Below are 15,868 nucleotides of genomic sequence, written 5' to 3' on the forward strand. Positions count from 1 at the left end.
TGAAAATTTTATACTTACCTAACAGTAATTTTCCTTTCCGGATGCAAGCATGACAGCATATACGTGCGTGGGTAGGCTCTGCCCCCTGCCCTATCACGGGACCGGTTATACTATAAGATTAGGTCTCCTCCCTACCTCCAGTATTCTCGTAATTTAGTATCACTGCGAGGCCTTTCGTTTTTTTTTTCATTTTATTTATTTGCACACTATATTATATATATATATATATATATATATATATATATATATATATATATATATATATATATATATATATATATATATATAATTTTTTTTTTTTTTTTATGGGAGGGACCCCTATATGCTGTCATGCTTGCATCAGGAAAGGAAAATTACCGTTAGGAAAGTATACAATTTTCCTCATTCCTGACACAGCATGACAGCATATATGTGTGGGATGTACAAAATCACCAGACGATAAGAGTGGGTACTGTTGGAGTGTTTGAGGATTAGATCTATCCCCACTAACGACTGAGATGTATAATACTTAAGGCTGCTGGTCCCTAAGAATGGACCTCCAGCGTATTAAATGTAGACCAGGTCTTAGTTTACATATTAACTCTGGAGGGACTCCTTTGGCGTTCCGCCTATGGATGCGTAATTAGTTTGGAAGAGCGGTCTCTGCCCTTATGTGATAGATTTGTCCTAGCCATCTAAGCCCTTTGACTGACTTGATCTGCACTCCTGTGATTGTCTTTATTGGACAGTGCTTGTCTTCTGACGTCGTTAGGCCTGACGAGCCTATTGTTTTGCTTCTTGAAGAACGGCCAATTCTATGTCTATCATCTTCAACCTTGAATCTATTTTCAATGTTTGTGGTACTTCAAACACTTTAGTTTGGATATGCCAGAAGGATGATGTTCTAACCCAGGTTGCAAAGACACTAACCTTTGCATAGTGTTGGAAGAGACTAGAGACATTTTGCCTGATAATTTCAGCAACAAGGTAGTTTACGTCTTGACACTTGGATGTCTGAGATCCTTCTAAACCTATTTGCCATACAGAATACTTATTCCGTGTTACTGGTCATGTTGGGGGATGTTTTATCCTTCTGGATGGAGAGTGAGACCATGTGTCTCACACTATTTGGAAGACCCTATGGGGGAAAGAATAATCTGCCCAGTGCTTTCGGCATTGGTTGCCAAGATATGCAACCGTTACTGGATCCCAGAGAGTGAGGACACAACTGTATCCTTTAATGCCGTCTCTAGGCTTACTTGTACAATTCAATCCTTACAGCAAGAAACAGAATTCCATCCTTTAAATTCTGTAGGTTTTTCTCGTATCTAATGTACTTGAAGTCTGGAGTAGGCGTTTTGACCACCATAGGATTTCAAACACTAAAGGTGAGACCTCCACTTCTTGGTCTCCAGCATGTAGATATAACTTGTATGGATTTGGAAGATACCACAACCAAACTTCAATACACAGTGAGCCCAGTCTGCAGGGCCAGGCCCTGCGTTAATAGAAAAGGGCTCAGCATCACCTGTTATCAGTCCAAGCATTAGCAATAATGCAGACACAGACTTCAACCTATGAAACTTTAGTAAACAGAGTGGCCCTATAGACAGCCAGTAAGATTCGCATGTGTGATATATGCTTTTCAGAAATGCAAACTAACAGCATACCTGCAGACAATAAGTCAAGCCTGTAGGACCAGGTTTTGCACCGTTTAATAGGAAGGTTTAGCACAGCACAGCACACCTGCTATCAGCATAGCAGTATTGCAGACACAAACAACAACCTTTCAGAGATGAAAGCTTAACAACATTCTTGCAGCATTAACTGAATATTATTGATTTGTGCACCAGGTGGTGCCTTACCACCTGCATGCTTCAAGTCCAAACAGAAAGTCCAATGAATGCCCATCCATGGCGTCATGATAAAGGAGCAATCCCTAGAGACCAGATACCTGCACCCCTCTCCAGGATCCTTGTGGGGTGAGGTCTCCCCCATATAGGCGTTCATGTCAGCCTTTACAGCGGGGAGCTTCGTCACAGGAGAGGCTCGAACCTGTGCGGCTTGGTCAGAAGTGTCTGACAGGTGAGGGAAAAAATTAAAAATCCTGCTCTTTCAGCAGCAGCATAACCGGCTGTTAGCAGTGAGGAAAAAAAAAAGAGAATACTGGAGGTAGGGAGGAGACCTAACCTTATAGTATAACCGGTCCTGTCATAGAGCAGGGGGCAGAGCCTACCCGCACACGTATATGCACGTATATGCTGTCATGCTGTGTCAGGAAAAACTTGTGCATTTATTGAAGATTTAATGACTGTTATCTCCCCCCCATACCTTTACTTGACATGCAACCCCATATCATCAATGATTGTGGAAATTTGCATGTTTTCTTCATACATTTCATTGGAACGGCACCAAACAAAAGTTTCAGCATCATCACCCTGCCCAATGCAGATTCGTAATTCATCCCTGAATATCACTTTCATCCAGTCATCCACAGTCCATGATTGCTTTTTTTTAGCCCACTATAACCTTGTTTTTTTCTGTTTAGGTGTTAATAATGGTTTTTCGTTAGTACAAATCAAATGGGAAGGTTGTTAAAGGAAAGCGTACTGGTAGACCAAGGAAGACATCAATGCCTCAAGTTAGAAAACTTAAAGCAATATGCCTTAAGAACAGAAAATGCACAACAAAACAAAACTCCTTCTCTCCCTCTTGCAGGAGGAAAGTGGTGGCCTCCATTGCTTCAGTTTGTGAATTAACAGTAAGCTCTGTACAGAGCTGTTCCTGTCCATGTATTCTGTATAGCTAAGGCTACAGAGAGAGATTGAGGGCTGTATACTCAATCATCTTTCTCTGTCCCTAAGGTGAAACATCAGAGGTCTGTTTAGACCCCTGATATTTCACCAAAGCCCTCCAATGAAGCTCCTAAAAAAATTGTAAATATAAAAAAAAAAAAAATGTAAAAAAATAAATAAATAAATAAAATACTAAAACTACCAGGGTAGAATAGGTCGCACTTGCGACCGGCCATGGCGTTTCGTCACTGTGGGGGGTCCCAAGACGGCAGGATGGGGGTCTGCTGCAGAACATGTGAAAGGGTCCTGCTGCAGAACCATAATAAAGGGATCCATGATGGGAGTAAAGGGCCCCAGGCTCGGGGGGGGAAGTGCCCCTTCATGGTTTCTTGCACCGGGGTCCTGAAGGGTCTACTTACGCCTCTGTTTGAATGGATAGTTCAGGTAGGTATATTACATAGTTTGATATATAGTATGTGATGAGCTTTATTCCCATTCCTCACCTTTTTTTTCCAGGTTCCCCTTACTCCTGGGACAGCTTCATACAATCTGTTGATAGCCTCTCTGTTGCAAAAAAAAGACAATTAACATCAGCGTACTGCTGTGTACTGTTACTTATTCAACATGCACTTGTGAAAACCACTTAGACAATTCAGGATGGGTTTATTGGTCTACAATATATTTATGCACTAAACTAGTAAGGCAGCCCATACATTATCAAATGTTTTTTCAATCAACCAGTGGGTTGAATGAAAAAAAAAAAAAAGATCCAATTCTTCCATTCACACATTCGATGTGGATCAGGAATCACTCCCGCCATGCTATTGTATTGTGACCGCGGGGATCCTTCGCCATCAGAATACAGTGATCAGTGCTGTCAGCTATAGCCGGTAGCACTGATCGATCAGGAAAAACCCAACAGGTTGGTTGTACAGAAGTCAATCGGTAGATCTAGTTCTGTACAACCAGGGTGCCTATACATGGATTGAAAATGTGCCCGGTCCCTGCTGAACCAGACAAATTTTGATCCAGAGTAATTTAATGACAGGCTTTGGAATGCTGTATGCTCTTTAGCTGGACACCTCCAATTCTTAATTTATTTTATTTTGAGAAGTATATGTATATAGCAACTTACAAAAAACTGTACCCAAATGTAATGCATGTTTGTCACTCACCTTGTCACTTGTGTTCTTGTGTTAAAGTCCAGAGATCTCATGGAACGAAGAACCTCAATGCAGCCCATGTACTGACGTGAAAGAGAGATTGAGAAAGCAAAATACAATTTTAGAAACCAGTAAATAAAGTATAGACAGTCTTGACATATTCATTACTTTAAATGAGAAAATTAAAAACTTGGTATAGTTGCCTGTCGTCTTAAGTAATATTCAGCAATTATGCCAGTGATTTCAAGCCTGATATGAGCTTTACAGTTATAGACAGCAATCATTCCATTTTAAAAGTTTTAAATCAGTTCCTTTAGAATTGCTCTAGTAGTGACTGGTGAGCTCTTACCAGCTATCTAATTCTACAGAATGATCTGCATACAGGGCCAGCGCCAGCATGTAAGCAGGTCAAACAGCTGCCTTAGGCGCCAGGATGGTGGGGGCGGGAAAATCTAAACAAACTAAGTACCCAAGGTAAAAGGAGCCTCTAACTGTAGCATAAAAGCAAGAATGTTTAATAGAACAAAAACTAAATGCACTCAGAAAAGGATTAGTTATAAAACATTAAACAAAGCTGTGCGGAAAATGACACACTGCTCCGGGATCACAGCCTGAATCGGGAGGAGAGCCGGTGTTCCATCAGAATCGGTGACCTATCAGATTAGGTAACAAAAGTGACAGTCAGGCATGCATCCACCGCTACCAGGTTTGCTCATCTGACAGAAGGCCTGAAGTCAGAAGAAGGCAGCGGACATCTTACTACACCCAGCTCCATCTTGAATTTCACAGTAATTTTAGGAATAAAGTGAGCCTATATAAATAAATATAGTATATTGACATCTGTGATGGTGTTTGGGTGTTAAATTTTGAAAGCCTAAAGGTTTAGTGCTGAGCAGTGCGGGGTGTACCAACATGGCCTTCGCCACCTTCCAACTGCTGGTGCCCATCTTCTTTCAAAATGTAACATCCAAACAGTAATCAGTAAACAGATCATAATAGCCGATCCGGGAAGCGGGACCTTGTTTGACAGCGGTTGGCATCTTATCTCCAAGCAGTGTGAGTCACAGCAGGAGATGCGCTGTCTGTCTGCTCCAGTCGGGTCTCCTCCCGATTCAGGCCGTGATCCCAAAGCAGTGTGTCATCCTCTGCATAGCTTTGTTTAGGTTGCTTTCACACTGAGGCGCTTTACAGGCATTTTAGCGCTAAAAATAGCGTCTGTAAAGAGCGTCTCCTGTCACTCCAGTGTGAAAGCCCGAGTGCTTTCACACTGGAGCGGTGCGCTTGCAGGACGTTAGAAAAAGTGCTGCAAGCAGCATCTCTGGGGCTGTTTGGGAGCCTGCAAAGCGCTACATGAGCGCTATTAACCCCTTCTTCGGCCGCTAGTGGGGGTTAAAAGCTCTCAGCTAAAACAACAGTAAAGTTCTGCTAAAACTAGCGGTGCTTTACCGCCGACGCCTCACCGCCCCAGTGTGAAAGTAGCCTTAATGACTGATATCTTCTCTTTTTGTGCTGTAGATCTTGTTTTTAAATACCAATTTTGTTTTTTCTGATACACTTACAGGCTCCTTTTGTGCTGGGTTCTTTGTTTTTCACAGCTTGAGGGCCCATTCACACTATGAATCACACAGAAACACAATGTGCATTCCTATGCAATTCACATGCAATCTGGGTGCAGCGCGATTTCAGCCCAATTATTTGCACGCACTACTTTTTGAAATACACTGCAAATGGATTGCATGGTATTTCTGTATCATGGGATCTTGTGAAGGCAAACACACTGCGTTTGTGACCTGCATTTGGGGTGTCATTAACATTGCACTGACACCAGATCGCAAGGGCAGTGCATTTGGAATGCAGTGTGGGAAACGGGCAGGGAAAGCAGGTTTCCCGTACCGTGTTCTAGTTTGAATGGGCTCTGACAGAGTTTCCTGCTCCCCCATCCCAAGCTGCATAGGACTGCTTCACAGTTTTAGCCCAGGTTCACACATATGTGGTGCAGGAAACACAGGGATCCCGATGCGTTTCCCGCATCACATCACGTTTTGCTGCAGGTGTCAATTCAAAGTTAAGAACACCCTAAAAGCAGGTCGCAAATGCAATGCAATCCAGCTCCAGATGCATTTTTTTAGCTATGCGGTGCGGATGGTGTAGAGAAAGGAGGGGGGGTAGCAAAAAGCACCTTTGCCTGAGTAGACAAAAATCCTTACACCGGCCCTGTCTGAATATGCAATAGTATCATGCTCATCACTCTCCCCACAGCTTCAACCTGCTTTGTGGGGTGACTAGGGTAGACAGCTTCTGACTTGCTCTAACAGCTGCAGTTGTGAGCTTCATCACTCATCATAAATGCACACAGGTGGTGTAGCAGCCACAGTTTTTTCCATTAAACGAGTCTAATAATTATCCCTTGTCTTCTTTTTAATAAAATATTTGTTGGTAGCTGCCAATGCTCTCTTCAACCTCACTGTGGCATGGAATTGCTGATTTGAACTGACATTCTTGATATACAAGAGCTATTTTTACTTTTCACTCTTGCCAAGATACTGTGGGTATAAGAAGGAAAATTAAGATACCAATATTCTGTTACTTCACTTAGTATGACAGACACCAGAGGGCAAAAATACCTTAGACTTAGGTATGTCTCTGTGTATAAAAAGAGAAATAGATACCATTTTTACCTGACTTCCTAGACATAGTTATCTCACTTCTCATCATTGTAGTATTAGCAGCTAAAGGATCCCAAAGAACAATATTTATTCTACCCAGGGCCAAATACCACTCTTTGTTCACCTTGCTCCTGAAGGTTCCACCATATATGAAGTGAAGATAGAAAAATATTTCTGCCTTTTCCATTTCATTTGCAGCACTGGTCAGACTATTTTCACTGCAAAGCGTACTGAACATTCATTTTACATAATGCTATTTTGCACAGTAAAGGCTCATTCATACTTGCTTCGACCTTAACACAACTTAGTACCCCCAGATCTGCTGATCCCCCACTCAGTAGTACCCCCAGCACTGCTGATCCCCCACTCAGTAGTACCCCCAGTTCTGCTGATCCCCCACTCAGTAGTACCCCCAGTTCTGCTGATCCCCCACTCAGTAGTACCCCCAGTTCTGCTGATCCCCCACTCAGTAGTACCCCCAGTTCTGCTGATCACCCACTCAGTAGTACCCCCAGTTCTGCTGATCACCCACTCAGTAGTAACTCGTTCTGCTGATCCTCTGGTTTTCTGAGTCTCCTTCTCTCTCAGGTCCCCACTCACCTCTCACTATATTGCTTCCACGCTGCTCACCATGTATAACTTTGGTAGTTTTTCCTGCTCCGGTCTCCTAGCTCTGTGGATCTTCTGTCAGTCATTCCTCTCTCTCCGGTCCCTGCTCACCTGCCTGCTATAGCGTTCCCACGTGTGCCATCTGCTAGTTGCTCCGCTCCAGTCAGAACCCAGCTCTCCTTCCTGCTGCTCCATGCTGCACACCAGATGTGCCGTCTACACCAGATACTTCCAGATTATATACACATGAACTGGAAGTGACTGCCAATGACGTCTTTTCATTTCACTTATTGGTTTCCCAGTGTATCCTGGGATATCTCATACCTGCAATACCTCCAAAACAAAGGCAAGCTAACACTGAATAAAAGCCCCTCTAAAGCTATAGGTGCTGTAAGTGTCATGGACTTCTAAGGAGGCTTTGGAGATGCTCTGAAGCACCAAGAAAGCGTCATGGGATATCATTTTTTGAAGCAAAGCAAATACAACATGTAAACAGGACTGTGAGCTTACCACTTTATTTAGTGACAGGTGCGTTGATTGGCATTCAGAGTGCTTTAAAAAAGCATGTCCAATGCCACATTTTAAAGAAAGTGTAAACGAGGCCTAAAGGAGAGTGGTGACTAGCTCTTTCAATAGATACAGTCAGGGCTTTTTTTCACCAGGGATCTACCGTTGAGGGAGGGGTCTATTGCTAACTGCTGGAGGGTCTATTGATGCTGGCTGTGGGGAGATCTGTTGCTGCTACCAAGGTACCTTAGGTGTAATGAGCATTGCTTATGCAAACAACATCTTTAGGAAGAGCAGCTGCATGTCTTTAACAATTAAGACAAGTCCAGCTGAACTACTGCTAGCTATTCCATGACCTGGGTAAAGGAGAACCTCCTGACTGTCATGAAGCAAGATGAGAATCTAATCATAAACCAGGAGTACAATTTTTTTCTAAGCCTTCTGCCCAGGCTGTGAAGTGTCATTGTTAGACTATATTACATTTTACATTCAAAATGCAAAAAAGACAAATTTGGAGCAAGGGAAATGGGCTAATGGTGATGATATAACGGTAAAGGTGTATAACAGGGGGAGATTTACTAAAAAATGGAGCACACAGAATCTGGTGCAGCTTTGCATAGTAACCAATCAGCTTCTAGGTTGATTTGTGAAAGCTTAACAAGTTGAAGTTAGAAGGTGATTGGTTACTATGCACAGCTGCACCAGATTCTATCTGCTCCAATTTTTGTAAACCCCTCTGTCTCAGAAAACAATAAATCAGGAAATTGATAAGTGATAGACTATTATAAAAGTAGCGATAAACTATTAAAAAAGACAATATCTTCCCACTTTCATATCACTAATATACAGTATATATGTAAGAAGCATTAAGTAAACAACCATGTTTAACCATCATGTTAAAGGCCTTTTTTTAGTGTAAAGTTTGAAATTATATACACACAGAGGTAGCAGCCATTTGTTCTTGTTATGTATACATGCTGTCTGTGTGTCTTGCTTAGCAATGCAGCACAGCTATCCTACATCACCTGAAGTCAAACAAACCAAAGTAATTCTTTTTAAAACAGTACTGTACTAAAGTTGGCCATAGATGACTTTATTTATTTATTTTTCGATCAGCCAGTGGGCTCTTTAAAAAGCTTAACGGGTTCCCTATCCTCACAAACTAGACATTTTTTAAATACTGTCCCTCCTGCACATACAGTGTCTCAACTTCACTGCAGTTCCAAATATGACCCTCTGTTTATCTCTACATGGGAAGGACTCTTAAATAAATCATTTTCCACTGAGGAGAGGAAATATAGTTCAAGTAAAGAAAGAGTAACATATCATGTTAGTACATACGTTGGGATAAAAATACATTTCATGAAATGGCTTTAACTTCCTTCACAAATGTAATAACGTTAACATTAAAATAACTTTACTTTCTTCCATAAATCTCTTCAACATTCTAAAGATGTTTACCAAATGCTGCCAAATCTTATTAGTGTAAGGTTACTATTATTTACAAATAACAAAATATGGATGTATGAAATGTATATTCATATTTAAATATATATTTATTTTGGTAAAATATATACATGTATGTGTCTGGGACAATATAAGGGCAGCTAGTCACATCTCCACACAACCTCTTAGTAAATTAAATGAAAGACATGTGGGCTGATATCAACATAGCAGGTGCCCTCTAATCACAAAGTAGATTAATGCCAGCACACCAGAGTATAGCATTATGGTTGCCCTTTATTTGCATGACATACTGAAATTGACATTTTGGGGCCACACAAGACCCCTTTATCAAGATGACTGGATAAATGGGCCCTGTGTGGCACCGAAATGTCAACATCAGTATGTTGTGCAAGTGAAGACCGATCCTCTTTACCCTACATTTTGTGTGCTGGCATTTATCATTGTTGTCACATATAATGCACATAACTCATTCACCTCTGGTGGATGTGCAGTTTAGATTTCTTAATACATTACTGTAATCACAGGGGCCCCAAACTGTATGCATGGTATCCCTTGGATAAAGAAAAAGTGCTTTTTTGTTTAATTTTGTTTTAGTATTTTTCATTTTATTTGCTAACATATTTATGTTTGACTTTTTGTTTTCTTATTTTTGTAGGTATCTGTTGCCCCCTACTGTCTGAATCCTACATGCCTGTAAATATATACTGTCAGGGGACATCGGCTGGTGTCCTTAGGAGCTCAGTCTGTTCTTTGTGAAGGGACTCTGCTCTTGGTGCTCTAAAGAAAGAAGTCTGCATTTAACTGTTTCCACTACAAAGCCACGTCCTCAGGAGTTTATTGTCCTCAAATCTGTACATAGTTCTGTTTTTGGTGTATCCCACTCAATTCCCTCAACCCTATCCAAGTTTTCCAAAAATAAAAACAAAAAGAACACCCCTAGGCTGGTTTTTGAAGAGAAGAGTGACTGGGAGCATGTGCCTGGCTGCAGGACAATCCACTGGGAAAGAACCTGGCAAATTTCCATCGGCTCCTTCGGGAGTAAGCGATATACTAGGAATTATAACCACCAACCTTTGCTCTGTGGGGTGCAAAATGGGATGTGCCTAATCTCCCTTAGTAAGAAGTGGTGCTCTGGGGACCGTATTATGGCTAAGGGCTATAGAAAACATATTTTACATAACAGTTTATGTTTTTCATACATGAAGCATATGTGGGTTATTGTTATACAATTCTGTCTTTATATATCATTCTGACATGATTTCAAGCTGTTCGTGTATATTTCCAGGAAATGCCTGAGGGTACACAAACTTTCTCATAGCTGTAGATTATTGATAATAGTAGATCTTGTATTGTTTTTGGGTAAAGGCCTGGTACATGTTGCCTATACCAACCACTCAAGTGCTTTAACCTGCTTATATGTCAATTGCCCCAATTTCCATCAGTCCAGGTTTTGTTTTTAGAAATGTACCTGTTTTTTAAAACTAATCAAAAGATACCTATTTTCAGTTTCAGTTTCTCAGCTGCATTCTGAACTTAAAGGGATATAAAAAAGTGTTTGTTAATCCATATTATGAAGTCTATGCCAGCCCCTCTATTAGAGCCTGGTATAGCACACTGTACCTGTCTTTTCTAAAAACAAGGCTTGTAAATACTTGCTTAGAGCTTTCTTCAGGCTGGTCACCTGACCCACGGCTGCTGTACAACTCTAATGGATGGCTTCTGCAGGAGGGGACGAGATCTGCCGGGGAGATCACATGGCCACTTAGCCCCTCCTGCAGTAGCCCTGGAAACCGCCCGAGAGTCACGTGACTGGCCTGAAGATCTCGCTATCGGTATTTACAAGCTTTGTTTATGGTAAACATTTATACAGTTTGCTATGCCTGTCTATTATAGAGGGGCTAGCAGTGACAATTTATAACTTTTTATCTTTATGAATAGCCGCTGGGGGGGGCGGAGACAGGGACACAGACACGGAGCTCACAGGCAGGAAGGAGGGGGTGAGGGAGAGAGATGAGAGCAGAGGGGACAGCTGCGGATGACGAAGGGACATACTCTGACCACGGTGGTCAGGGCTCAGCAGCCCTGATTTTCGTGGTCAGCGCAGAGAGGGGGACACAGGTAGTGGAGGGATCAGGGAAGTTTTTTACTGTTTAGAGGGGGGCAGATTACACAGCACAAGCACTGTGCTGTTTAATCTGCTTTAAGGGACCAGGATGTGTATTTTTTGGGGGATTAACAAACACTTTACAGGTTATTTTCCTCCTAAAAATATTGCACAAAGTGGTCCCTTACCTTGTCTTTGCCACCGTCTGCTCCTTCTTCCTACGTTTGCCCCCTTAGCAAGCCATGTACTCATGCTCCTGTGCTGGGCTGTGTGTGTCCATGACACACACACCGTTGATAAGCCACACCCCCGCTCCCTCATCACAGGAGTTTGACTGACAGCAGTAGGAGCCTATGGCCCCCACTGTACTCAGTGGTTTTAAAGCCAAGACATTTTTACCTTAATGTATTCTGTGCATTAAGGTAAAAAATGTCCTAGTGGCGGTATCGATCCTTCACTCCCCCTAAACACTTACCTGAGTCCTCCTTTGATCCAGTGCTGTGCCAGTCTGCAGCAGCACCCTCCTTTCACCTTTGCATTGGCTCCTACTGCTGTCAAATAAATACTGTGAGCAGAGTGTAAGGTGGGGCTAAGCTATGCTGTTTGCGTCTATAGACGCACACAGCCAGGCTCAAGAGTGAGTCTGCATGTCTGTGGTATTCACTAGAGTGACTGTCGCTGGCTTCTGGGTCATGTGCTGAATAGCTGCCTCACTGCTTAGTGAATGCAAGAGGTTCATTGAGCAGCACACAGTGTAAATATTTGCCAGCACACAACAGATCTTTAGGATAAGTCTGAAAGTTTTTTTATTGACACAAAAACAATGTGACAATGAAACAATTTCATTGTCACAAACAAAAAAGTGCTAAGTTTTGGATCCGCGCAGAACCCCTTTATCAGACATGTGTTTGCTTAGCACAGGCAACATTCAGAGATCATTTTGCATTTTCTCAATGTATACAAAGTATTCTCTGATTGAATGAGGTGAAAGATGGTAAGTGACATCCCCATCTCCACCTTGTCCAATCAGAGAACGCTTTACGTTCATTGCAAGAAAGTGTTCTCTGCAGTAGTGCAACTGCTCAGCATGGGACCCAGAAGCAAGTGGCAATCGCTATAGTAGAGGTGCCAGGTATGTACCTACATTGGTCCAGACTGGGTCAATGTAACTATGCAAAAATAGAAATGTAGGGTATAAAAATTGAGAGAATGAGGATGATTTACAAAATAAATTGATATTCTTCACAAAAAAAATTGCTGACCCCCCTATTTCTGCTTACATTTTATACCCACACTGCTGTATCCTCTAATAGGTGGAGGTACTCTCAATCAACTGGAGGACATTTAGTAAGCAAGGCTTTGTCATCCTCAAGTCAGGAAAGTCAAGCCCCTCATGACAAAGTGAAACTAGAGCAAAGAGGTAAACAGAGTAAAATATTATAGCTCATATATTTATTAGCACTTTGGTTTGCCTTTTCTTAGGCAGGTAACTTATTGTTAAAAGTTAAAAATGCCTGACAGGTTCAGGAAGCAAACTTCATTTAACTATGAAAAACTTATATTTGCATCTTTAGCCTCTTGCATTTTGGGCCTTTGGGACAGGCATGTGCAGGTACATGATTTATCCTTATTGGATCAGCTTTTGTGGAGGTTAAATCTATTACAGTTTTCCAATCTGAAAACAATTGTTTGCTTGTGCAGTCAACTTGTCAAAGTAATCTAGGAATAATTGATCACAAATTCACTATAGATTTTCTTTATGTGTTGTTATTGTTCCACTGATTTAGGCCAGCTCAAAGGGCATGTGCTTGGCCAGCATGGTTATGCATGTTAATGCCAGGATTGTGCAAAGGACTAATATTGTGTCAGTTAGGTCTTCCAACCACCATATTATGTCTATAATTACCTTTACGAGAATTCTCTGATTTTTAGGACCTGAGCTGCTTTTTATGAGGAGTGCTAGCCCTCTGTAATGTACCTATATGAAAACAATGACCTAATGCAATCTGTTGGAAGCTGTTTGTAATAAGGATACTGCTGGAAAACAACTCTCTTTCTATAAATTATAGATGTGCATACAATGATTAATGTAAAAGCACAAGACTTTTAAAAGATGCAATTCCCCTTACGTAAACATCTACATTTTTTTCTGACCTTCTTGCATGCCTTAGGCATTATCTGACAAATGCTTTGTTCTATTCCCTTTTCTCCTTCTTCCTTGCTTTTTATAAATAAATGCACTTGAGTCACAACCAAATTGTGCAACAGTCCAGAATGGATGACAGAAGGAAGCCACTCCTTGGCTCAGATGATTACCCCTGGGAAAGGCAGGAGAAAATGCAGACCTACTTTACAGAAACTGAATATTGCATAAAAACACAGCAGATGAGGTAGGGCAATTAGGGGTAAGGAGGCTTTAGATCAGTTTCCACTTTAGATGTCAACCTAATTCTCTACTGAAGCAAGAGAATATTAAGCCCTTGGCAAAATGTTGACACCTCCCCATTACCTATAGAAAATCTCTCTTATTTGCTGTCTCTATCTATCTTTATTTATGCATATATCTATATCTAACCCATCTATATTAAAATGAGATAACCATATAGATTTGTACCTCCATGCAAAATTCACAGCTGTATAGAACTTATGCAAACTTAAGCAGCTCTAGTTACATAATAAATGCAATGGTTTTGCAAAAAGCCATTAGAATGGTCCTTAGTTTTAGACATATATAAGGGATTGCTACATCTCAAACATACATTTTATTTTTACCCCCAAAACATCTGGATGCAAATGATATTCTCCCTTCATTTGGCAGTACTGGTGACACAGATAATGGCTTTCCAAGACTGTTTAAGAACAACTGTTCTAGAAGGTAATATGGTTACAGTATCATCAGCAAGCCCTTCCTTAGTTCCTTCAAAACAAAGAAGATATTAGCCAATCAGTGCTCAGCAAAACAAAGAAAAACATTGCATCAGCACTTTTACAAATCAGCACCAGGCAAGAGAAAATAGCCAATCAGGTAACAGGACAGAACACCCTGCGCACTGCTCTTACTGCGCCGAGCCATTAGTTAAAGAGGCATGCACATAACTGGTAACACAGGGTGTATCGCCGAAAGTGTTATAAGCCAGGATGAAAAGGGGTTAATTTGATTTATTAGACAGCTGGTCGGAGCAGAAAGCTATTTATTTGTATTTGTTTTCTGCAATCCTTGTGTTTAACGTACCTAGTGCAAATGATAAGCTCTTTAGCTTCCACCCATAATTCATTTTAGTATAATGCTGCATCTTTATTATTTGCAGAAAGGCTGCCCCACCCAAAATTCTTTAATTTTTTGGTTGCTCACACATGCTTCTATTGATTCTTGTTGCAACATGACTTACCCTTACAATATAAGAAACTCCAGGACCCTGCAGCCGGTCATCAGGATGAAGCCATCCCTGAGCTGGTTTACTGATAAAATTTCCTTTACGGGTCCATTCCTCTCCAGACAGTTTAAATGTCTCTGCTCTTGAAGTCTTTCTACCTCCTCCTGACGCTCCCCCTCGCAACCGGTTTATCACCTGCAGAGTACAAGGTGTGGAACAAACTGGATCACAAGCTCCGAACACTGATCCCAGTCCCCCAGAAGCCCCAGATTTCTCCAGTGAAAGCTCCTTGCTAGCTCCAGAAGGAGATCGGCTCAGGAAAGCCGCAGGACTCGAGAATTTCCACTGCCCCATTCGGGGTATCATCATGCAGAAGGTGGTAGCCACATCCTGTTCTTCTGGGCATTGTGACTCAGCAAATGGCTGACCCAGTGGCGGCGAGGTGGTTGGAGAATTTGGGGCCACTTGTCCACTCATAGCTTCAGCTGCCAGAGGTATCTGCTCCTCTGTAGAAGTTATGGAGTCATTGCGAAAGCGATCATACTTGGAGTCAGCCAGCATGCCGTGTGCTGGGATCCATCCAGAGCTTTCAGAGTGATTGCTCCTTTCTCTCATCCCCTCCTCTTGCTTACCCCTTCTCCCTGGGGAGGATCCACTCTCATAAGATGATGTCATTCTCATATTACTCATGTACCCCCACCACACACATCATCCCAGCTCAGGTCAGCAGAACCTGCCTCCTTATCAACACATCCCCCAGCCCTCTAAATAAAGGGAAAGGGCGATTGTTTATAAAAGAGGTAGTTTAAGTTCAATATCCGTTTGTGCTGTAAAGTATTGGTCTTACATGCACGGCTTAAATTAAGGAACTGATTTATCTTTCTCCTGCGCTGTTTCTAAGCAACCACTTAAAAGGATGCAAAGCTCTCCAGCCAAAAAATTAAGCAAAGTGGCTTATCTGAACAAGAAGCTTGCATCCTGACATCAGGGAATTACAATGACATACAAAACTGTATATTAGAGGTGTACATATATCCGTATTATGAAGAAGAGAAAATGTTTTCTAAATTGATTAATAAAAAAAAAAAAAAAAAAAAAAAAAAAAAAAAGCTTTAACATTACAAAATTAGGACATTGGTAAGTGTAAATACTGTATTTTAAGAGAATGTAATGCAAAGTACTGTATGTATTTCAATGCCTGTGA

At 41.5% G+C, this 15,868-nt stretch overlaps 1 protein-coding gene across 1 annotated transcript in view; it reads right to left on the reverse strand.

The window, feature by feature from the left end:
• The window catches only part of SHC2 (SHC adaptor protein 2), a 67,067-nt gene extending 51,545 nt beyond the window's left edge, over window positions 1-15,522 (reverse strand). The window contains exons 1-3 of the mRNA XM_073594026.1: window positions 14,680-15,522; window positions 3,950-4,020; window positions 3,278-3,338 (exon numbers count right to left, since the gene is read on the reverse strand). Of these exons, the coding sequence (XP_073450127.1) occupies window positions 3,278-3,338; window positions 3,950-4,020; window positions 14,680-15,354 (807 nt within the window). The 5' untranslated portion in view covers window positions 15,355-15,522. The remainder of the gene's footprint in view (window positions 1-3,277; window positions 3,339-3,949; window positions 4,021-14,679) is intronic.
• Window positions 15,523-15,868: the final 346 nt, after the last annotated feature.

The sequence above is a fragment of the Aquarana catesbeiana genome, linkage group LG01 (assembly GCF_042186555.1).
Source record: "Aquarana catesbeiana isolate 2022-GZ linkage group LG01, ASM4218655v1, whole genome shotgun sequence".
NCBI lineage: Eukaryota > Metazoa > Chordata > Amphibia > Anura > Ranidae > Aquarana > Aquarana catesbeiana.